At 40.3% G+C, this 25,862-nt stretch overlaps 1 protein-coding gene across 2 annotated transcripts in view; it reads right to left on the reverse strand.

Moving 5' to 3' along the window:
• Positions 1 to 9,049: 9,049 nt before the first annotated feature.
• PITX1 (paired like homeodomain 1) overlaps positions 9,050 to 25,862 on the reverse strand; it is a 52,529-nt gene continuing 35,716 nt past the window's right edge. Inside the window, exons 5-6 of one of the 2 annotated variants that reach the window (XR_015794775.1) lie at positions 20,540 to 22,631; positions 9,050 to 15,846 (exon numbers count right to left, since the gene is read on the reverse strand). Coding sequence is in view for 1 of the 2 variants with exons in the window: in XM_088133764.1 (XP_087989890.1) it covers positions 22,098 to 22,631 (534 nt within the window). In the remaining variant the exon portion in view is untranslated. Of the gene's footprint in view, positions 22,632 to 25,862 lie in introns of both variants that reach the window. The other variant, XM_088133764.1, reaches the window with a different exon arrangement.

A 25,862-nucleotide genomic window follows, 5' to 3' on the forward strand; every position in this document is an offset into this window, starting at 1 on the left:
ATTCAGTCTGTGCTGACACTGAAGAATTTACCACAGAAAGCCTCTGTTTTCTGACAACATTGGAGTTGAGAATGGCTGCCAAATATTTTTTGACACTGGGGTAAACCGCAGGTGTCAACACTTCCTTAGTCAGGGATGGCATCAGCCCTGCAATTCATGCCTAATGAGGCACTGAATGAGAGAAGACATCTGATCAACTATCCCATTTTCCAAGGTCTGTAGTGAACATCAGACTATGAGAACAGAGTGACTAAGAAACCGGTGCAGCACAGTAACTTAGTCTAAGGATGAATTAGGAAACTTGGCAGGGCTTCATTGGTTCTTTTTTTCTTATGGAAAGAAAGTCTGCAAGTAAAATGACACTGCAATATTATTTAACCAGCCCAACCAATCCTACAGAAAAGTGGTGAGCTCTTCTTCACTGCAGTCTTTAAGAGGAGGCTTGTTACACATTTGCCAAGTACTCTTTAATCTGGACTAAGCAAAGACTTGGATTCAATGGCCTAGGTGGCCATTGGAGTTCTACAGTGCTAGGATTCCATGGGATCTGGCTAAGGGTTCATCCTCATATTCTGATTATCATGGCATGAAGATGCTCAGCTAACTTGATAAGGGACATGTCCTCATGATGTCATCTCCATCTCATTCCCCAGTTTGCTGCAGAGGCAGTAATATTTAGCTGTTCTGTTAAAGTCCTCTTCTTCCAATACAAATTTTGCTACATAAACAATCTATGATGCTTCAGTGACAAAGCTGGGGGTAGTGTGGGCAGGGGTCTGTCTGGTGCTTCTGGCTGCTTAGATCTGCAGTGGGCATTCCTCCTTCCCATCTGATTATTGGGTACTACCCTTTATGGCCATTTTGATTTGGATTGTTGAAAGACCTGACTCGTGCAGCCTTTTTAGTGGTGTTTTGCTTATTTACTAGGAGTGCTGTAATCAGAATGACTTTCCATTATAATAATAAGGTTAAAAACACAGTGAGAAGAGAAAGGAATAAAATAGCACATAATCAAATAATCTCTCTTATCACACTATTCATGCAATTCTTTTTATAGTAATCTGACACTGCTTTTTCAGAAACCGTTCAACTATCTGCACTAGCAGGTAAGGTCTTGATCCTTTTGTGGAACAATAGCAGGGATAGGGGTATGCTATTCCAGAAAAGGAGTGTGGGGAAACCACAGAGAAGGCTTGCCCTTAGGATCTCTGTTGACAACATCTCTAAGGGTCTGGACTCAGCAAATCCAGATGGGCAGATTTCATTTGGACAAGACATTCTTGAAGATACTAGACCCAGGTCCTAAGCCATGTATGTATGTATGTGTGCCTTTGAGTCAGTGATGACTCCTGGTTACTGCCTGGAGAAGTCCCTGCAGTTTTCTTGGCAAGTTTTCAGAAGTGGTTTGCCATTGCCTCCTTCCTAGGGCTGAGAGAGAATGACTGACCCAAGGTCTGGAAACCTACTGGAAACCAATGCAACTCTTGAAATACACTAGAGATGTAATATGAACATACCAGGTTGAGCCCATTGCTATTCAAGATATTACATCCTGGACCACCTGCAGTTTCTGAATGGTCTTCAGGGACAGCCCTATTAGAGTGAGTTGCAGTAATTAAAATGTGAGGTGGCAAAGGCATGAGTGACTGTCAACAAAGCCTTCTACACCAGGAATGTTCATAGCTGGTGCACATGGTAGTGTTGTACAAAGGTCCTTCAAGCCACAGCCTTCCCTCTGTTCTTCCAGCAGGAGATATGAGTCCACAAGGACTTCCAGATTGTGGATCTGCTCTGAACAGGGGAGCACAATCTCACCCAGGACCAAAGATGAAATTCTATTGAAATCAATTGTTTTTGCATCCTGGAATTGAGCCCAAGCCTAAGCCTGTTTCTCCCCATCCATATCTTAATAACCTTCAGGTACTGAGAGAGGACCTTGACTCTATTTCTCACCCAATTCTGACAGGTGATCTCTCCCAGTGGCTTTGTGTAGATGTTAAACTGAAGCAGGGAGAAGTCTGAGACCTAAATCATCTCACAGTGGAGAGCCCAAGGATTCACTCTCTCCTCTTGAACACTACTGACTGAAACTGCCTACTTGGGGAAAAGGAAAACACTGCAAACCAGTGTCTCTCATTCCCAACCCTCTAAGATGGTTCAGAAAGATATCATAATAAATGGTACTGAAGACCACTGAGAGCTAGCAGAAAGCAGGAAGGTTGCACTACCTATATCCTAGTCCTGTCTCAGGTCACTGATGAGCGATCAGTGTAATCTCAGTCCCAAACCCTGGCCTGAGCCCTGACTGAAAAGGGGCCATATAATTTGTTTCATCCAGGGTTCTCTGAAATTGCAGTGACACCAGTTCTTCAACAACATTCCCCAGGAAGAAAAAGTCAGCGATAGGCTGATGCCTATTTTAAACAGTTGGGTTGAATGATGGCTTCTTCTTCAAGACAGGCAGTACTATCCCGTCTCCCAAGGATGCATTAACCACACCCTTCCTGTAGCTTCTCTGGCAGCCTTCACTAACCAGCAATCCATAAGTGGTGGAGTTGATGACACAGAGAACCTTGTTCACAGGATTAACTTCTGTTTGCTGTCCTTGGAATGCCTCTGTCACCTTCATTGGACTTACTCAACTGGCATCTGGCAGCTAGTAAATATGAATGATTTTATCCTCCAGATGCCTTGCAAACTCATCACATCAGCCTGATAACCAATTTCTGCCTCATTCTTCCCTAGAAGGGTATGGGTCACTCTAAACAGGACTGCTGAATGGCAGTCTATCAGGAGACTGATACAAGCGTGTAAAAAACAAATTCTGGCTGATAGGTTAGTGGAAGTTAGGAGGGACTGTAAGGGAAGGAGGAAGGGAATATGTCAATCTGCCTGTGAGCTCCTTCCCAGATGACAGGTCAGAAGGTTTTTTTTTAATGGATCTATGAGTCTCCTGGAAGACAAACATTTTTATTTAATGCAGGAATAGCAATCTCCTGTCCTCTTGCTTGGCCCTGACCTCTGTGTTGATTTGCCATATATATGATATATGACTATCAGTCTCCCAGGATTGTCCTATAATCAAATCAAATCTGGCTGACTTGTTGGTGGGGCATATGAGGAGAGTGGGCTGAAGCAGGAGGGAGTTGTTGATCTATCTATCCCAACTGACAAGTCATGTTTTTTGTTTTACTTTTTTGAAAGAGGACTATGATCTGGAAGACCAATAAGGGGAGAAATCCTGGTGACTGACTGATGGGCATAGGAGGGGCAGGCGGTGAAGAGGAGTTCTCCATCCTCACCTCACCACGTTATGCAGCCTGATGGATGGTTGCTTTTTCTGCTGGTAAGTGACTCTGGATGGGAGTATGACTGCCTGGAAACTGTCCTTCATTCATTCCTTAGAAAGAATCCCCCTCCCCAGCCTCATTGCTGAGGCACCATAAAGCTCAGCTGTGAGGGCAGCACAGATTACGTTGACGTAGTTTTCAGAAGGAATGCATATTAAGGTGGCTATGAGGAAGTGCCCATTGTCATGATTCACCAAGCAGTTGGTAAGGGAGGAAAGGAAGGGAACATATTCCCTTGCAATCTGTTTACTAGACTACTATGAGGTGATTTCTTTGCCTGCTTTCCCATTGCCCCAATGGAAAACAATATCAGGGTGTCACAGGAATGTAGTAAGAAGCATATTTCCTTCCCTTTTCTGTCGCACAATACATGAGAGCTTTCATCTCTTTTTGTATGCTACACAAAGCAAAAATAGAAAACCATCTGATAACTGGTGGCTACCCTTTGAAAAAACAACAACTGAGAACTGCAGGATCATGATGCAGTCATATCATGATTTTCAAGTGGTATTTTTAGAGAGACAGAGAAAGAAAGGAAAAAAAGATTGTAAAGACAAGTTGAATGTGTCCAAATGCCTGTACCTTTTTATTTTGTTTTGTAACTCCATTATTTGATGATTTTGTAGAAAAGTTCTGTTGAAAACCATTTCCCTTTTTTGGATGCAGCTGTAATTGGAAGATCACCATCCAATTAACAGTATATATCTCAATCGTGGAGCTGACTATCAGCCCCTCATCACCCCACCTGCTACTTGGGGAAAATTGTACAGTTGTTGAAAGGATGATGAGATTCTGAATGAAGTACTCGTCTTGAAAACTTTCCTTAAATTTGCTAAATATTAATATAACATAAACATATAATCTAATTGATGGCCAGAAATTCTGAGAAGCAAATTTATCTTAAGTTATTTGAATAACTATTTGTACCAATTTGAATGATTTATTTATTCTTTCCAGTCATTCCTTTTGTGAAGAAGAAATACCAGTTGAAATCATGAAAAGGATGAGTATCATTTTTACTTTGATTGTGCAGGTTGTTTAATTGTATGGAATATACACTCACAACTCAGTGGGATAAGTGTGAATGGTTACAGAAATTACTCCAGCAACACGGTACCCCTTCTGGATACAACACTTGAATCTTCTCAGAACTGTTCCTATGATATGATACCACCATTAAATAAATCCAATCATTAATTCAAAGTCTGTGAAAAAACCCCCCCAGATCTAACACAATTGTGCTATGTTAATTTGCAAGTGTGAATTTTGCTTTGATTTTTCTCCTCTTGAAACAAGGCATACTTCGTTAAAAATAAAAATCAGAAACTACTTTGCACTGAAATTCATACCCTTAAAAATGTCTTTCTTCTAAATGTAGACACCCAGAAAGGAAAACGATGTGCTTTTTGAGATTTTTCTTTGTTAAAGGCGCCTCTAATGTATAAATAGACTTTGAACACTTACCTTTGGTAAAAGGAAAATTATTTCCTTTGAATAGGATTCACATACAATGTCTTGTGGAGTTAAATTGAATTACTTTGGAATTGCAGCTTGGCCTAATCCCTCCCAGCTGCTTTGCTTTGTTTTTGCCCCCAGAAAGGAGCCCCTAAAAGTCTTCTCCATAATCCTGCAAGATGAAATTTAATCTTCTCTAAAACACACACACACACACAATCCAGACTTTGAGTTTGGAGCTTTGAATGTGGGGAACATTGAGGGACAAACATCTCTCCCTTCTCAGTGTGGTAAATCTCAACTTTAAGTCAAACTCCCACTCCACCCCCCAAAATCCAACTCACTTAATTGCACTAACTAGGAGACTTTCAGGGTCATCTATCAGTCAATATATCAGACAATAGCTTTGAGATTTTCACTAAGTGGCCATCTTTTGTTGCTGTTGACAAGGACTTGCTGGTTTCTGGTTTCTGTTTCTGCTTTTATTAGTCAAATTGAGATGGGCTTCAACCTGATTGGCAAGGACATTTTAATGCACCTTTCTGACTGTGAACTCCATGCAGCAATGCATGTTGTGAGCTCAGACATCTTTAGGTGTATCTTAAGAAAAATTTATGATCCTTCTCTAAGTGTTTCCCAAAGGCTTTTCCTCCAAACACTGGCAAATTATTGGAATTCTATATGTTATTCTTTGCTTTTTTCTTCTTAGTGTTGTCCTCCTGAATCAGCAACAGTGTCATGTGATAAATCTATTCTTCCCTGATCTGGTTTGCCTCTTAATACTTCACTGATCTGAAAGCTTTTAGAGTTTATTCTGAGTTTTATGACACTTTCAAATGGAAAGATCTCTCCCCTCTTCAAAGGAGACAGAAATGCTCATATGCAAGGCTGAACATCTAGTTGTTCATCTTTGGAATGAAAACAGCATGCTTGTGGCATATTAGAAACCGAAATCAGGTTTGCAGGAACACCACTCACAATTTTTGGAAATAGAGTTATTCCTACCTGGAAATGTGGCATGATCAATCATTGCTGTCTCCAAACATTAAAAATCCTCAGTCATTCTATGTTCTAAAATCATTAAGTTATAATATATACCAGATGCTTTCTCATAAAATTACAGCATGTAAAGGTTGGAAGATACCTTGGAGATAATCTATTCCAACTCTTGCTGAGAGCAGAAAGCTACTTGACAGATTGCATTCATCCTTTTTTTAGATACTTCATGTGAAGGAGAGCCCACCACTTCTTGAGGTAATCTGTTCCATTGTTGAATAGCTCTTACTATTAGGACATTCTTCCTGATGTCCAGTTGAAATTTGCTTCCTCATAATTTAAACACTTTCTTTCTTCTATTATGGAATGTCACTGAACAAGTTCTATCCAATCTCCTATATGACAGCCATTTGAGTACAGGTAGTCCCCAGTTTAAGAACGAGTTCTGTTCCCAAGGTCTGTCCTTAAGTCAAATTTGTACGTAAACTGGAATTTTGTGTAATTAACTCAAACCATTGTGTATTTAACTCAAATCATTGTGTATTTAACTCAAATCATTGTGTATTTAACTCAATTTTTGCTACAATAGATTCCGTTCTTAAACTATGGGTCATCCTTAAACTTGGGGACTACCTATAATTGAAGACAGCTATCATATCTGGCCCCTTATTATTTTGGCTGGATGATATTCCAGATTGCCTACATCCTTTCTAAAATCCCCACAATATTCTACATGTGGTCTGATCAATGCAGACTAGAGCAACAATGATTCTTCTTGTTCTTGACACCATATTTCTGTTTTGATATAGCCAAGGATTGTATTTGAGTTTTTTTGTTTTTTTGTTTTGGCAACTGCATCACTCTCTTGGTTCATGTTCAACTTGTGACCCACCAAGACATACTGATTTTTTTTGCAGGGATTGCTGCCCAGTAGATATCCCCATCTTATATTCATTCCTATGATATTTCCTAACCAAAGAAAGGACTTTACATTTTTCTCTGCTGAAATTCACCTTATTGTTTTCTGCTTACTGTTCCAGCATCTCAAGTTCCTCTTGAATTCTAATACTGTCCTCTTCAGTTTTTTACTATCCTCCATATGGTCCTGTCATCTACACATTTGAAAAGCATAATTTACAACTCCTCACTGAAGTCACTTAAAAATACTGTACATTGAACAATTCAGAATCTGGAACAGAGCCTGCAGTATACCATTGAGGTGATTATTCAACCAGTTCTGCATCCATCAATTGGTAGCATAACCTAGACCACATTTTGCCATCCTCTATACTTGGATTTCATGGCAGATTTTGTCAAATGCTTTGCTGAAATCAAGATACGCTATTTCCACAGCCTTACCATGGGCAACTAATCTGGTCACTCTGTCAAAAAGGGAAATCAGATTCTGTTTGTCTTGTGTTTCTTCAATCTAAAAATGTGCCATTGCCATCTTAATTAATATGAACATACAGGTTATGTTCAATGTGCTAATCCAAAGGTGCTCTTCCGCTGAGAGAATTGCTTTTTCCATTTGACGTATTCATCCATTTCCCATATTTCTGCAGCCATTTCATCACCTCCCACAGGGTTCCAAAATGTCCCCCTGACTCTTTGGAGAAGATTTTCAGGGAGATAGGGATGAAGATGAAGCCCTAAACTGAGAGCCTGTTGGTCCATTCTGAGGGAGTCTTTAACTCAAAGATGTTTAGGCAACTAGTATGTCTTATACGCTAAGTCAAATGGAAAATTAAGATCTTCATCTAGAGCAAAGATGTTAATTAGAGCAACATCTGAAACTCCAAGTTGTAATTAGGCTGAATTGTTTTGTGAACTCTTTTCATATCAGGCATGGTCTGAAAGGCTGGGGTTTTCATTATGTTTACTAAAAGAATCTTTGTTTCGTACACATTGTACTTACAAGTGGTAGAAGCACTAGAGCATAGACTCTGTTCCAAAACAATATACTGTATATGTCATATCTGTATGGCACATGGTAGAAATTAGAATGTATGTTCTTCCTTCTGTAATGGCCTCAGAATGGGAAGTTTGCCACAGACTTCAGTGGATTCTAGACCAGAACTATTATTTTGTGCTCTGTGTAAACAGAACTCTGCACCTCAAACACTATCACTGCAGAAAGCATGCTCTTTTGTAGTGAGTTCATTGGTACACTGGAGAAGAAGTCATGCAATAACAAATGCTTATAGGATCCCCCAGTAGCACCTCTGTTTATTATTAAGGCAGCACTGAACAGCATCAAGCAGTGCATGCTACTGGTGGAAATAAAATGACTTTTTTTGCATATTGGAGCCTCTGTAGCAAGAGGTCCCAAAGCCTCTGTTATTGCCCTTGCTCCTTGGCCAAAAGTAAGACTGCAACATCCAATATAGCAAAGATCTGCTAAGAACTCCCACCTCAAGAAATGTGATGGAACGGAATTATGAAGGCCAGGCTCAGGGAGAAAAACATTTTCTTACATCTCCTGAGGAGCGTGGGAGATACAAGAGGATGAGACTGGCACCTCCCTGAGGAATTCACAATATTGTGGCTGGCATTACTTGGGAGCTGGGGTTTGAGTATGGGAAGATTCTTGCTAGAGGCTGTAGCTAATAAACATAGCTGGACTGAATTTGCATGGAGTTGCATGGAGTTGCATGGAGTTCTTGGAGTTCCTTGGGCTAGGCCTGACAAGAAACTAGCTATGGATTCATATAACTTCGGAGACCAGTTCCATCATACATAAACAAAGGGGCAAGATTATGAATCATGTTGTTTTCAGGAGGGGATCCTACTAACTACTTAGTCTACCCAGCTGCTGTTTCATAAATCATGACTATGGTCTAGGAAGCTTTGTTTGGAGCTAATCCAGAACAACATTTCCTCATTTAAGATGAGATAGTGAAATGGAATCATCACACAGACCCTCTCCCCATTTTAAATATAAATGAACTAAAATGAATTCTTACATGTAGCCTGTAATAGCCCTACCAGAATCTGGGCTGCAAAATTCAGGACAGCCACTAAAGGCAGGAAAAAGATATGGAAAAGTCTTTCTTGCCGAAAGATATTTAGTTTTCCTCATGCTTTCTCAATAGGCTTTTTTATCAGCACTACTGCTAGACTGGTCATCTTTAACTTCTCCTTTACCATCCAAAAACATTTTACCAGTGTGAACATTAGAAATGTAATAATATTAAGTAACAATACAGGGGAGACAATAATACTAAGTAATCAGCTTAAGACATAAACCTTTATTCTATAACAAATATTCTGATGCAATCTGCAGGAGTTTTTAAATATTATATTCAGTTCTGGATGAAAAAGCTAAATAATCTTATGCTCATTAATAGTGACATTTTAAATCATAATTAATACTGATATAATACTTTTGTCTCTTTTTATCTTCAATGGTCTAAGTTATCTAAACATTTCCTTCCTTCCTTCCTTCCTTCCTTCCTTCCTTCCTTCCTTCCTTCCTTCCTTCCTTCCTTCCTTCCTTCCTTCCTTCCTTCCTTTCTTTCTTTCTCTTTTTTTGTGCATGCCTTCAAATCAGTCTTGACTCTTGGTGACTGCCTGACTAGTTCCTACAGTTTTCTGGCAAGATTTCAGAAGTGGTTTGCCATTGCCTGCTTCCTAGGGCTGAGAGAGAATGACTGGCCCAAGGTCACCCAGCTGGCTTCATGCCTAAGGCAGAACTAGAACTCACAGTCTCTTCCTTTCTAAGCCTGGTGCCTTAACCACTACATCAAACTGGCTCTTAGACTGTCAATAATTTTAGCCAATACTATACAAATACCACTGTATTGAAATAATATAATGTATTATAGAAATATAATCAATATAATAAAAAAAGAAAAATGTAAAATCATTGATAAAAATACTGAATTTGATTAATGGATGCACTTCTAAAGACATTTTGAAGACTATGGAGTTACTAAACACACCATGCCCTAAATCACACAAGAAACCATTCACCAATCATAGTTTTGATAGATGAATGGTTGTGATAGATTGTTTTGATAGATGGCTAGATTCATGGGTTTGGAATCTCTCAAAAATTGGTCATGGTTTTGCTCCCCATTTTGTCTGTACAAAGCCACTATAGGCTTGTCAAAACAAAGCAGAAGTGAGTTTTGTAATACTCTTGCTTAGCTTGCTTTTATTGTTTTTAAAGTCTATTATTGTTGTGAGCTGCCCAAAGTTATGTTCTACAAGATGGGTGGCCATATTAATGTTTTAAATAAATAAATAAGCAATTTTGCAACTCCCCTCTAAATTGCTCATGAGCCTCTGGGGGTTATGACCCCCAATTGAGAACCACTGAGTTAGGATTCTCTGTATCTCTGTATTTCCTTAATTGGGAGGCCCTTCAGGCAGTAACTCACACCCTGATCACCTCACCACTGGATTATTACAATGTGCTCTACACGGGACTGCCCCTGAAGACCACCTGGAAGCTACAGCTGCTCAAAATGCAGCAGTAATGGGTGCCTGTCAGCATGCCCACGTGTACCATTGCTCTGTGAGCTGCATTGGTTGCCAGTTGGCTTCTGAGTGCAATTCAAGGTGCTGATTATTACATCTAAAGCCCTCATGGCATAGGGCCTGGATATCTGAGGGGCCACTTGTCTCCAATAGTTTCTGCCTCGCCAGTACATTCCAGCATTGCAGGTCCACTCTAATAAACATTGTCATCTTGTGGGACCAAAGAAGCATGCCTTCTCTGTCATGGCCCCACCCTCTGGAACAGCATCCCCCCAGGGATAAGGACAATGCCCTCTTTTCTGGGGTTCTGGAGGGCTCTTAACACCTGGCTTTGGTCCCAGGCCTGGGGTTAATGTATTCTTGTATTTTGGCGGGCTCTATTTTGTTTTATTTTATTTCTGTTGCTTTTAGATCATTGTAGTCCTGGCTGTGTGGTTTTAGGTTTTATCTGTTTTTATGGATTGTTTTGTTTTATTTTGTATGCTACCCAGAGCCCATTGGAGTTGGGCGGCTATAATATATTTAAATAATAAATAAATAAAACTCGCTAGCGATCATTTGGATGTTTATCACCGAGATTTAATTGCTATTTGCTGTACATTCTGAGAATCATAGAGTTGGAAGGGGTTGCAGAGATCATCTTGTCCAATGTCTCTTCGGTACATGAGCTGCTAGGGGTTTTTGGACTGGTAGCTATCAAGTCTGTGTTTGAAGACCTTCATTGAAGGGGAACATAACAATTCACAAAACAACATATTCCACCGATAGCTTTTAGCATCAGGAAATTCCTCCTATTATCTACTCTGAATAATCTTCTCTGTAATTTCAACCTGCTGGTTTTGACTCTGCCTTCTTAGATAACAAATCTATTTCCTCTTCTATATGACAACCCTTTAGCTATCTAAAGTCTAATGGTCCCTCAGTATACTATTCTGCAGGCTAAATAAAGGCAGTTTCTTTAACCATTTGTCATAGGACTTGGTTTCTAGTCTGCTCACCATCTTGGTAGCCCTACACTCAACTCAGTCCAGTTTGTCAATGTTCTTATTAGACTCTGGTGCCCAAAATGGTATTCCAAGCAGGCCCTGACCAAGGCAGAGTAAAGTGGAGACAATCACTTCCTATCATCTGGGCTTTATGTGATTAAGAAATCGCAAAACAGCACTTCTTTTTTTAAAGCTGCATTACACAGGTGGCTCATGTTCAACTTCTGAACTACTAGGACCACCAGAACTTTTTCAGCTGTACTACAAGCCAGGTCTCCCCATCCTAGACGTATCCCTTTCAATTTTTTTTCTCCTCAGATGCAGAACCCTATTAAATTTCCTTCTATTTGTTTTGGCCCATTAATCAAAATGTGGAACAGTAAAATACACCTGGCATTGGAGAAGGAGCTGTAAACTCCGGCTTCCTAAGATAGTCATGTATGATCTTGGAAAGACAGGTTATTAGACAATCAGGAAAAAAAAATGTTGAAAATAGAAGCTATGAAAAGTGGAATAAGCCAAAGAAATGTTTTATGAACTGTGTTTGGAAAAAACTTCATAGACCTCAGAAAGTATTATCTAACAGAAGCAAAAGAAACATATACATTTACATCTGCAAGGATCACTTTGTCTCCCAAATATGCTCATGAAGCAGGACCCAGGGCTTACTCTGAGGGTAGGACATGGTCAATCTACTTTTTTTTTTTTTTTAATATAGTTTCTTCTAGGTCTGTGCAGAAGACTGTAATAGTCTTTTGTTCATTTTTCACTTCCTCAGTGAGTGCTTATTGGCCCAAGATATTAGAGGGAGCAATGTGTGCAGTAAGAATACTTGCCCTTACCTCTTTGTGGATATTGCATCCCACGGATCCTTGCCTCTCCCACAGCATCCCTCCCTTTGATCCTTTCTGATGCCTGATGTTCCCAGGGCTCAAAGTTAGCCTGGGAAGCTGTGAGTGTTGGGAAGGGGTTTCTCATGTGGATGTCTCCCTCTTTCTAACCATGAAAGTGGGCAAAGCAATGCATTATATAATTTATTGGGCACTTTTCCAAGGACAAGATTGCAGCCTATGCATCTTTTTATTGAAGATTTGGTGCACTGTGTATTGATGTGTGTATTTTCCTTTTTGCTTGCATTTAAATAGCATCCTGTGATATGTTGATGATGCCCTATGAGCTACTTTTTGCTGCAACAGACTAGCACCTGCAGAAATACTTTTACTCAGGTTTAACTTGAGCTGCATGTACTTTGAAAAACTGAGTTTTTGCATTAATTAAAAGATGCTTTAAAGTTCTTTCCCCACTTTGTTTATTGAATGTGTATATGCATGAAATTTTTCAGTTTCTATTTGATGCAATAGAGAGAAAGATCTGAGAAAAGAAAGACAAGGGCCTGATTGATCCCCTACTTTTCTATTTAACAATTAGTCCCATTAAGTTCCATGAGTCCTTCTCCCAGATAAGGGAGGATGATGACAGTATTAAGGTCTATACCAGCCACAAACTTCTCACTCACTTTGCAAACACCATCTTATATGGCATATTCCTAGTTTTGGATTAAATATCTGAACAACTTTTGTGTTCTCTAATGCTCAGAAACAGAACATTGTTTTCTTATGTTTAGAGGTGAATGAAATAGCCTTGCCATTCTCAATAATAGCGCTACCTTTGATTCTAAAAGCCAAACCAGAGAACTCGTTTAGTGTATCTTCTTTTTCCTTTGTAAATAACAGCTGGGGACAAATCGGAATTGGGACCATAACATATGAGCTTCATTTCTCGTTGTTTGCACCATTATTCCATAAATATTTAGATAGATATATTCAGATTAGATAGATAGATAGATAGATAGACAGACAGACAGACAGACAGACAGACAGACAGACAGACAGACAGACAGACAGACAGACAGACAGATAGATAGATAGATAGATAGATAGATAGATAGATAGATAGATAGATAGATTTCTGTATATATGCTACTGTTGGCACCAATTATATGATTCTTGCAGTGGATTCAGAAGTGGGAAAAGTTTTTGACTTACCCTGCTGCTCATCCACTGTGGACTTATTTCTTGACTTTCCAGTGCCATCTCTTGAATCATCAAGTAATGATAAAGCACTGTGAAGCAAGCTTCATCAGATGTGAGATACTGTCTTGGAAGTAAGCCCTTTTGAAATTAAACATGCAAAGGTTTGCACCATATCAGTGTAATCCTATATACATCTACTCAGAAGTACAGCTCTGTTTAATTCAGTGGATAATAACTACAGGGTTGCAGCCTAATGTCCTTAGATTTGTGGTGATGATTGATGTTCTCAAGAAAATAAAGAAGATATAAAAGAAATAAAAAGATAATACTTACTGCAGTGTTTCTCAACCTTGGGAACTTTAAGATGTGTGAACTTCAACTCCCAGAATTCCCCAGCCAGTTTCCAAGGTTGAGATACACTGACTTACTATAATATTTTCTACTGCTTTTATTCTGCACATTTTAATGTAGCTTTTAATTAAAAAATCTTGAATGGTCTTATCAGGATTGTGCTTTTTATATTCAATTGCATTAGCAGCAAGCAACGCCTTTAAATTTATCTTGAAGACTGCTGGCAAATCTCAAGCACTAAGACTGGATTACTGGATACATGTGGGATGTGCTGATTACTTTGTTACAGAGTGCAAAATAAAAAGTGATAGGGCTGAATTTCATGTTTCAGTAGTTCTTTGACATGGGGTCTTCATCACAGAAAATTTGACAGACTGTCCTTTGACAGATCATCAGATTTCAGCCATATAGTAGAGCCATAAAAGATCAAAAATAGTATGGAAGATATGAATTAAGAACTCTTATTTCTCCCCTGCCATAAATCAAGGGCCAGGGTGAACATGATGACATTAATAAGTATCAGGTTTAAAATAATTAGGTCATGTTCCATGCTGTAAGCACTTCTGGAACCCACTGTCAAAGCACGTTGTTAAGGCTGTATCATTCAATTCAACACAGATTTAAACAAATTCATAGTGATTAAATGCTTTAGTGGCTGAGAGCCAAGATGACTGTGGGATGCAATTTCATACTCAAGTATTTGGAAATCTCTGCTTTGTAAAAGAGATGAGTGAATGGGAATGGATTATTTCATAATTGTTCCAAAATATCCGGCACCAACAGTTGCCATAGGCAGGACGCTGAGGCAGATTATCCATATTTTTTACTCACTGTGTGATTTTCTTAGAAGTGTATATTGTGGCATTGGACCAGAACTGCTTACATGGATCTCTTTTTCTGATTAAGAGAAGTGGTAAAAAGCAGACGTTCTAGTAATCATCGCTTCCCCTTCTCGAATGTCTGGGAACTACCTGTAGCAGTTTAGGAATGGGGGAAGAGACGACATCTTTAAGACAGCCAGGCAGAAGTTATTTTTTAACAAAAGGATTCTTGATAAAGAAACAGAAAATAAGAAGTGGAAAACGAAGCGTTGAAATGCATGTATGCTTGAAATTATTCCATTCTGGCTTCCTTTGATGGAAGATATTCAGCCAATACACAGAACCTGTCTAACCTCTGGACTCATCTGTGGTGGAGGACATATGCAGGGTTACTGCATGCATCAGGCTTTGAATGGCAGGGCTTTATGCAATAAGAAGCACCAAGATATAAAACGATTTTAAAACAAGTGAGGGGTTAATTGAATAGGAATATTATTATTCTTAATTAATTTAGCTTTTAACTATTGCATTTTAACTCACACAACAAATTGCATCCTCATACATTTCAACTGAGTGCCAGGTTTAAATGAATTATGTAGTACTGTATATGAGGAAAACAAACTCCTTTTTATATACACATTTTCTTTCTCCCTCCCTCTCTCTCTCTCTCTTTCTTTCTTCCCTCTCTTATAAACAAGTCTCATATACATAGGAGGTGGCATGAATGAGACCCAGAGATACAGTATTTTTTCTGTCATTGGTGGCTTTCAGGCTCTGAATAAAGGCTGCATCTGTGCCCCCAGTTGCACAACACTTTTACTAAAAATAACCCAAATGCCAGTTATTAGATTACATCTAGAATTCTGGAAAAGGTAACAGCTAATTTTGCAATTCTAGACACACAAAAATCAGTGACAACATTAGGACTCTACATGAATTACACACTTACCAAAGCTTACACACTTTCCAAATGCAGGCAATTTCATCCACCTCTAAATCCCATAATCTTGAAATGCATGAGAGCCAGTTCGGTGTTGTGGTTAAGGTGTTGACCTAGAAACCAGAAGACGGTGAGTTCTAGTCCTTTCTTAGGCACGAAAGCCAGCTGGTGACTTTGGACCAGTCCCTCTCTCTCAGCCCGGCTCACCTCACAGGGTTGCTGTTGTGGGGAAAATAGGGGGCAGGAGTATAATAATAACAATAACAATAATACACAAAGGTAGAATTATTGCAGGCTTTGTGCAGGCGATGAATCTCTGGACTGTGAGATGGGAAAAGTAGATACTGTCCTGTTCCTTCACCACACATGTACGGTTTTCAGAACATGTGAAAAGAGTCCATTTAATTTCTTTTCTTCATTTCTTCAAAACTGTAAAACAAACAAACAAGAAAATGACATGGTTGCAGCTGCAACTGTTTTATTTTGCAGCTGTCTTAAATGTAAGTAGTTTTTAGGATTTTTTAAAGAAATATTATGTGTGTGTGTGTGTACACACACACACACACACACACACACGCATCAAGGCAATTTTGATGCCTTCTAGGCGTGTGAAAAGAAAAATGTTTTGGAGCAGCTAAAGACACTCCTGTTAATGGACAGATACAAAGCATGTGTAGGAACTGCTGTTCTCAATGTTGTTTGCTAAACACTATTTTTGTTTGCAAAATTACCATGTAATTTAATTTTCAAAAATTGAATGAGTAAACCTTGATTTATAAGTTAGGATCTCAAGCTGTTTTGAAGTTATCAGATTCTTTTTTTCACACATTATTTGCCAATTGGGATATAACATATTTTCACAAAGTCTTGTTTTAATCAGTAAAGTCAATTTTATTTATATAATTTGAAAATAGAAGCATAAATATAGTTTGAATTGGTGCCATTCCAGTTAGCGGCCAAGCTTTCTCTCACCAGATGCTTCTTTTCCTATTTCCAGAGGTTAAAAAAGCTCTCTCCTTAGCTTAATTTGCAAAAGCATTTTTGAATGCAGAGAAAATGTGGATGTAATGCAAGAGGTAACTAATATAATGGTAATTTAAATAAAAGAACAACAAAAAGCTCTCCAGATTCTGCAAATAACTATACTTGAATTCTGTACCAACAATGATTGTATACATGGTTAATACCTGTCCTATGCTACAGAAAAATCTTTTCAAGGAAAAAATGATGCTAACATGTGGATCTGGAATTTATGTTATAGATGAATTGAGTAGTTATTCCTAAGAAGAAAGATGCCTGATTTGGTAGCCTTAGGCCATTTTATGGGCAATCTATTTAGGTCTTTAATTGAAAAATAATGGTGTAAAGGGCAGAAAAACCTTCCCAAAAGAAGCATTTTTTGTGGAGGTAAAAGAATTCATTCCACTTTTTATTCTGAGGGTTGCTTAAGTACTTCTCTCTCACCTGGGTGGTCTAAAAACGACTATAGTAGTTCTTTGGCAGGCTTCCTCTTTGTAATTGATTTTGTTCAGAAAGAAAAGTGCATTGTTGCTACTTATGCTGCTCAAATTCCTCATAGCTTTGCCCTTTTCTTTTCTTCTGCTTAACTGGTCAAAATAGATGCTTGCTTTGAGTTCTGCTCTTTTGAATTCCCAGGTTATTTTTGAAGAAGACTTCCTCTTTCCTTTCTTAATGCATTGGTTAGGCTAACAAGAATAATTTTTTTAATTCTCCCTCTGCTTCAAGGTGGATTCTCGTTACGCACAGAACCCAAAGTTATTAAAAAACATTCACAAACACACCACTCACCGCCCTAAAATAGAATCCTATTTCAACGCCTTCCCAGAAACCCTCACCAGCCAAACTATAGCCTTCCCCAAGCAGAAGTGGAGAAAGTGCAGCGTGCCAAAGGATGCCTGCAAAAACATGCTGACAAAGCTGGGTGTATCCCAAGAAATGCATTTAGAACTCCCCAGGGAGAAAAGACGCCCGGACATGTACGGTTTAGAGTGGGCAAATGGGAAGCGTGGAAAGGATTCTCCCTTTGTTTCTCCACCAGTCCCAAACACCCTTCAGAAATAACAATCACACCTACGACATGGGCCTTTTGGAAAAAAAGGGACGGCAGAGACAGTATTCCAAAGCATCTGCTCAGGGACGGCAACTTGTGGACCTAGATCCTCTGTGAAAAAATATTGTTTTGAACAAAAGAAACAAAGCAATCCCTTCAGTGCTTTGCAAATGTGTCATTGCAGTTGCTAGGCAGAGATGGAAAAGGGTAGCCAAAACACAAAAAGCAGGCCCTCTTTTTTGGGTCTGTCAGGCGGTTGAGGCCTTGACTTTGACTTCTCCTCTAGCCTTGGTGGCCCCTGGTCATCCCAGCGTTTTCTCCTCCTTTTCCTTCCTCATCTTCTTAACATATTGATAATTGGAGGGTGACCAATCAGGCATGTGCATGGCTACAAAGGCTTACTTTATTATTTGAACTTCTAAAATATGTTCTTTTATCTATGATAAAGGGATGTGCGCTCCCAAGTAAACATGTTCAGTATAGAGAACAAAAACAAACTCCCTTGTGTTTCTGTACTGAGAGTAATGCTACAATTTACACAAATTGAAAACATGAGTGTTTTCTTTCTTTCCTTTTGTTAGGAAATTCAGTAGTTGTCAAGCACAGCATAGCAGTGGGTATGAGGAAGAAATTTTAGCGATGGGTTTTTCACTGACGATAGTACACGAGCACGTGAAGGGGGACTCTGGGAAGTCCACTAAGTGTAGGGGATTAAAATTACTTATTTGCACACAGATTGAAGCTCCTTCCCTGAAAATACATTAGCAAGACCCAAAAAACAATATTTTCAGATGGAAACCAAAGGTTCTGCCTCTACCACCTATTTGTGAATTCCAATGTTGGGGTAACAATAGTTGTAACAGCTACTGCAAAAGCGACAGTCATCATCCTAGCCAATTTGTTCATATAGTTGATGGCTGTGATTTATTTCTAGGGCTTAAAGCAGAGTATATGGAAAATGCAGGACATGGTTTTACCTTAATCTCCTCCTCAACCTATCTTTGCCTTTGTACTGATGTCTTTATGTATATTGCAACCAAAGGGTTTATAGTCCAAAAATCTCTCAAGGGAATATGATTAACATTACCACCTCAGTCTGTTGGGCTGTAATGCTAGATAACTTTTTCTTGAGAGTAAGTCCCACTGACATCACGGAGGCTTATTTCTGAGTAGATGTATATTTTTGCGTGTTCACCTTTAGAATGCTAACTTCTTTGGAGTCATTATATTTGTACAGGTAGTTTCAGCAGTTAATCTTGTCTGAAAAAAAATATTTGGTTCAAGATGTAAAGGATGTAAAACCCACATCCTTTACAACTTGCTTTTAGTCATAAGACCTGTCCTATTTGATCAGGTTAAGGCTCATTTGAGTCCAGCTTTTTATTTATCTCAATGCCTCTGAGGTACTCATAAGCAGGTGGTATCTGGAACTGGTATCTGAAGACATGTTGCCCTCAAGTTGGACGTAATGAGGTAATGTTGAATCTTCAAGACTAATGTCCTTTAACAGACTTGTCTTCCATGAATTCATCCAATCTCCTTCCCAGTTAGTGGCCATTACCATGTTTTGTACTAATGAATTCCAAAGTTTAATTATGTACTATGTGGATTATTTTTGTCTGATCAGCTTCACTGGATGACCCCTGGTACATGTACTTGCTGGCACTTTCAAAAACTCTAGAAGGCTAGTAAGGTAGAATTTATCTTTGCAAATTTCAATATACAGTACTTTTTATCTAGATGCTAGAAGTTTATAGATATACTATGGAATATTGTGGAGTCAACAGACTGGAAATAGGTAGCTTTTGTTTGTCAATGGCTGGTTCACACAGCGCACTAAACTACCTGCTAAGCCACATTATAGCTTAAAGTTTTGTGTGAATCCAGGCATAATGCTTTACAGCTTTGCATGTTGTGTGATTAAATCAAGGTTAGGGAAGCCTGGCTTACTGTCATGTGTTAACAGGTAAATGAATTACAAAGGGTTTGAAAACAGGAACACCTACGTATGGGTATGGGAACCAATAAAGTTCTATATACTTGCAGTTGTTACATACTGAGTTGGTGTCTTCATTGTGCTATCCTGTATGGCTTCATAATCTTTTTCCTAATTGCTTAGAGACAATTCAGATCCCATCAGTGTATACATGAAATTAGAATCTGGTGGAGCTTTTTTTTGTCTGGTCCCAATGTGCATCACTTTATACACTGAACTACACTTGCTGTATAGTTGACTATTCATCATGTTTAAATAGATCCTTTTGGCTTTTACTAACCTGAATGGTTTGCTATTCATACAAACTTGGCCATCTCACTGCTCACCCATAAATTAAAATCATTCATGATGTCACTTCTTACACCATTGAGAAAACTGTTGATTTATTTCTATCATTTATTTTCTTGTTTTTAGCCAGCTAACAATCCATAAAAGGACAAATCCTCGGCTCCCATTTCTGCTAAGTTTACTCAGGAGCCTTTGATGAGGAACTTTGAAAATCTACATACACAAAGTCAGTGGGGTCACTTTCTGCATGTGTCTGCTGCTAAAAATCTGGTCAGGTGGCATAATCTGAAGCCTGCAAAAATGGAACTGGACAGCCAGTTCCATCTGCTCTGGAATACCTCTGCTTCACCTTCCCCTACATCTCTTTTGGGGCTTTCAAACCGGAGTCTGTTGAGATTAGAAGGGTTAATTACAGGGGCAGGAATCTGGTATTGGATTTCCTTCTTTGAAGTTGGACACCCCCATTCTGAGTTTGGAGGGGAAATCCTTGAGAAGGTAAGTCAGTGTTCTGGCATCCAACCTCATGGTGAAATCTGTGGGTTTCAACCGGAAGTGTGAAAGTTACTGTGACAGTGTTTTACTTGATGAACGGACCACTATCATTTTATTTTTGTTTATGTTGTCTCGCTGTAACGTTTAGAGTTTGGGATTTCTGTGTGTGTGTTGAAAGTACCAAATTATAACATTAAAGTATCATTTAAAAAATATTCTCAAAAGATTTGTTTTTAAATTAGATCAATAGGGATCTTCCCCCAAATGGTCCTCACCAGATGTGCTGGGCTATCAATCCCAGTATCTTCAACCAGCATGCATATACAGGCTGCGGATGAGAGGAACTATGGTCTGAACACATCTGTGGAGTGCCACATTGAGGAAGGGTGATCTAGATAGTATGTAGCTAGAAAGGAAGACAAAGAGGTTCAAGAGGTTTTTTTTATTCCCATGCTCTTAATTTTCAAAAAAAAAAATCACAAAAACATAACTTATAAAACAATATATATACTGCATCCTCCACAACAGCATTATTGAAACATCCAGCGTAACGGTTACCACAGGTGGGGATACACTGGGAAAGAAGTACCTTGTGCATTTTATATGGTTTCTTTGTCATCTACAGGTAATAAGTATCAACAGGAAGAAGTAACAAGTATGTCTGCAAGAAAACTTCATATGTGTTTTGTATGCGTATTAATATTTAACGATCATATTTATCATTTTCATATTTTTTTAAAATTTCCCAACGAAAAAAATCCTTTTAAGCATTATCTACACTTAACACATAACATCTTTTTTAAGAATTCTTGTTTGGGTTCCTTGCTTTTATTGATTTATTTAAATCCAAAGCTGGAGAAACTAGTAATTTAACCCCCCCCAATTTTTTTTTACGTATCCATGAGGTCACTCTTCTCCTTTATTTAAGATGCAGTATTTCTGATACTCCTTTTTGTCTTTTCTTTTTAATATTTTCCCTAGATTCTCTAGGAGAATTCTTTCCTTTTTAATTTTTAAATTAAAAAAAAAACCTCCTTTAAATAAGGACGAATGATAATTTGATTATCAGGGTAAGACTCTGAAAGGGAGGGGGTCTCTATCAAGTTCCTTTTTGAAGGGAGATTAGAGGGATTCTGTACTGCAGTCTCGGGAGAGAAGGAGAGGTAGGAAAAGGAACATGTTCGGCCGCGTCTGCAGTGCTAGGAGCGGCAGGATCCCCGACGCCTCCAGCTCAAGAAGCAAATCCCATCGAGAGTCACGCACTGGAAAACAACAGCCTATTCAACGGCGAAGCGCAAGGGAAAGCCAAGGGAAATAGAGCCTTGCAGAAGTGGTTCGCCCCGCTCGCGATGCTTCTGCTCGGAGGGTTTCGTCCTTCCGCTTTGCACCAGCGCCCCCGCCCCGTTGAACGATCCCCGCCCCGCCCCGCCAGAAGGGGCGAACCCGGAACCACGCCTCGTTTCCTCACCGCAGGGAGCCCCACCCGAAGGGCGCTCCAGGGCTCGTCAGCAAGGCTCGTCACTCTTCCGCCCCCCCCCCCGCCTCCACCGTTACTGTATCTTCTGGTCGTATAAAGTGGACGATTATAGAAGGAAAGTCCTGTGCAAGTTCAAGTAAACACGCATACAAAACCCGCATCATCCAGAGGAGAAAAAACATTGCAACTCATCCATGTATTTTAGGTTCGATCGGGCCCGTCCCCCTCTCCTCGCCAGCGATGGCTCGTTCGTCCGTCCGTCCGTCCGCCGGCCCGCCCGTCCTTCCCCTTCCTCCTCCGGCGCGTTTCCCTGCCCCTGAGCGCAGCCGCGGTCCCTTTCAGGAGGAGGAGGCCGGTCAGCTGTTGTACTGGCAGGCGTTTAGAGTGGAGCCGGGGCTCTGCAGGCTGCCGTAGCCGAAGTTCGAGTGCTGCTTGGACTTCAGCCTCAGGCTGGCCAAGCTGGAGTTGCAAGTGTCCCTGTAGACGCTGTAGGGGGAGCCCGGCGGGCCGTACGGGCAGGCGGGAGTGGACATGGCCGTGTTGAGGGACGACCCGCTCAGGTTGTTGAGGCCGGAGTTGGCCACGCCGGGCACGGCCGAGTGGCCCATGGAGGAGGGCATGCTCATGGAGGGCAGCGTGCTGGGCGCCGAGAACATGGACTGCGCCGACGACAGCGGGCTCATGGAGTTGAAGAAGGTGAAGCTCTTGGAGGAGAGCGGCGCAGGCGCCAGGCTCTTGGCGTGCCAGTAGTTCGACGGGTAGCCCGGGTACACGTCCTCGTAGGGCTGCATCAGACCGCTGAACTGCGGCACGTAGCCGTTCTTGCAAAGGTCCATCTGCTGGTTGCGCTCCCGCTTCCGCCACTTAGCGCGCCGGTTCTTGAACCAGACCTGCGGGGAGGGGGCGAAGAAAAGAGAAGGGGCGCCCGGAGGCTTGAAATGGCCGCAGCACTCGCGCAGAGTGTCTGCTTGCGCCCGCCCGCAACGCATCAGCTAAGAGTAAAAGGGGGCTGCCTGCGTAAAATTAGCAGCTGCCTGCCTAAGCTAAGGGAAAAGGGGGGCTGCCCAAGATCCACCCTGCTGTCCATCTGGGTTCCTGAAAGTGTAATCATAGAAGTTGAACAGGTGAGACTTAGCAAGCATAATACAGGTTTGTCCATGGTGGTCCCACTCTCCCCATCATCCTGAGATAACATATATTGGACACCCCCCCCAGGACCCCAAAGTCAGGAAGTCATACTGGATCAGACACCTTGTCTTTCCAACCCTGAGAAATCCATTAAATGGTCTGGAAGCTCATTTAAGCTTCTATTTGGGAAGCTAAGCAAGGTTGGGCCTGGTTAGTACTTGGACACGAGACCCCCAGGATATTTCAAAACTACTGTATAGGCTAGACTGGAACATCAAAAAACTTCCTAGAGGAAAGCAAAAACAAATAATTTCAGTACAGTAATGTTGATAAGAAAACCCTCTGATTCACCAGGAGTGGAGCTTGAGGGAGACTTCACCTTTACCTTTATGACACAAGATAAGAATGGAAATTTGCTGGGAGGTCATCTGCCGTAGTTGTTGGACATTTTGTTGCTGTGGTTGTTTCTCTGCCTACCTGCCCTAAGTTAGAGAGTTGAAGTGAAGAAAGCTTTGGGTGACCAGGGATGACCTTTATGGAGAGGAACTGGGAGCTCCCTCCAAGTTCAGATGCATAAAGAAAGTCACACACTGGGAATCCATGGTGCTCTTTCATGATACAGTGAAGGGTTCCAAGAAAAGCAAGGCTCCTGTGAGCTTGAAATTTGCCTATCCCTGCATTATGGCAAGAAACCGAGAGCAACTCCCCCAACTAATAATTAATAGAACTGATTAAAGATTCCACTCAGAGATGCAGTCCCCATCATGGCACTGTGGGCCCCGAAGTGACTACAGACACAGGCCATGGCACTGCCACACTTTCTTTTTAGTTTTAATTACTGTTACTTTAATTCGAAGGAAAGAAACGAAGAGGATAACTAGCAGCAAGGGTGGATAGGCTCAGTTACAGTAGCAATGAGTGCACAGTTGGAAGAGCTGAACGACTAGGTTGAGGACAGATCATCACGGAGAAAACCTATCTATGTGGTCACTAAGAATTAATCATTACATTGACAGCTGACATTTTGCAAACTAAATTGCCAGTCTCCAGTATCATCTTAATTTCTAAGAATGCCTCTCCCATCAGTATACAAAATAAAAATGGTGGGCAGTTGCAGTCCATTGCTCTGTTTGGAAATGCTGCTCAAGAAAAAGACAATCTTTTGTAGGAGCCTTTGGGGATGGGTAAGAAAGGACATAGTATTTTTTGCCCCCAGCTCTCAAAATTCCAAGTGTGCCCACCAGCCCAGAGGTTAGTGATTCCTGATCTAGAGACTGATCAGCATGACTAAAAGCTCTCAGCTGTCCAATTAAGAAATCCCCTGCTGGATCTTTGCTCAAGGTTTATTAATTTGGAGGGGAAGGGAACCTAATGGAAAAGTATTCTACAGTTCAGAATTACTTTTCTTTCTAAAAGAAGAGGTGCCAAAGTACAATGCATATCTATTGAGTAGCCATTCTTTCTCCTTGATCAGACACACAGTTGATTCTGCTAATCTAAGGCAATATAAAAATATTCCGGGCATCTTTGTTCTCATGGGCTAAGCTAAGACCTGGCACTGAAAATACATTCTGGGGTTCAGATTTAAATTAAGTCTGGTGTGGTGAAGCTTACCTGGTCCCTTCTATTGATATCCTACTTTATCTTAAACTTTTATCCATAGAGATGTGAAGGGGACTTGAAGGGTGGTTGGACTTCTGTATAAATTTGTTACACTGATTTTGTATTCTGTTGTACCATTCTTTGCCTGTATCTAGATTTCTACTATCTCTTCAGCCAACTCACCCCTCTGATGTTTTGAACTTGTTCCTAAAAGGCCATACAGCAACAAAGGAATGGTGGAGAAGGTGTCCCATCACCTTTGATCATTTTATTTACTACTGGATTTCTTAAGGTCCAGGTTTTACTCTTTCTGGAGCAGCTATAATGAAAACTCTGGCTGCAATCAGATTAAAGCTGTCAAAACATAATAAAAATGCATTAACTGATTCATTACTCAATAAATTAAACAGGCATATTAATTAATATTTCAGTGTAAGTGCTTTTTGGGAGTCAGTGGGAAAAAATGTAACCCTTTTTCTAGCCTAACCCCATGCAACATTCTGGAACCTCTTTATTACAAGCTAATAAAGATGAGAAATCTGCACTTCTGCTCTAGTAAGAAAGGCAGTAAATCATCCTGGTTGCCTATTTGGGGTATTTGCTGCCATCACAGCTTATAAATGCCTGACCGTGTGTGAATAAAAAAGAGAACAAGGATAGATTTATCAGACCAGCTCTCCCTCTTTTCTACAATACTTTCAAGTGGAGATAAGAAGATTGGTGCCCTTCAAATGTTCTGGACTTCAACCAGTCAGTCCTAGCCATCATGACCCATGGCAAGAGACACCCTTGAAAAGAAGCTTGCTATGAAATAATTTCCTGCCTTAAAGAAAGTCCCTGTCTTTAGAAAGCTGTCCTAGAAGAAGATACCTCATCAATGCATTCAGTACATGCCCTTTATCTCAAATGTCTGGGGTAGCATTTGGTTAGATGGATAGCTGATATTTCTCTCAAGATGGCTTTTCCATTTTGCTATTCAGGGCCTTGAGAAATCTGTGCTTACAGATTGCTGGCTTGACTTGGCATCTCCTTTGTTTCCTGTTCAAGATCTCTGGATTTCATTTACTTGTTTGCCTTCCATTAACCACTTTCTGGCCAAACCTCTTGCCGAAACTGCTGTTCTCAGACTGATCCTGGTGGCTTTGTCCAACTTTAAAAAAAAAACCAACAAAAATTCCTTATTCCTGGAAATTAGAAGTGGACGAGGCAAGTATCTCAAAGGTAGACACACCCAGCCAGTTACCATGTATCTTTTGCGTTTGATCAAAGGCAGCATCTGCTTTTACATTGAATATTCAGTATTTACAGTTTTTGCTGCTATAAACGAAAATCAGTTTGGATGCCCTGGAGTCTAAGACAGGAGGGAAGCTGATGCAATCTTTGGGAAAGTG

Source organism: Python bivittatus, unplaced genomic scaffold (assembly GCF_059951505.1).
Source record: "Python bivittatus isolate LINGU-HERP-01145 unplaced genomic scaffold, Pbiv_v1 ctg000080_np1212, whole genome shotgun sequence".
NCBI classification, from domain to species: domain Eukaryota; kingdom Metazoa; phylum Chordata; class Lepidosauria; order Squamata; family Pythonidae; genus Python; species Python bivittatus.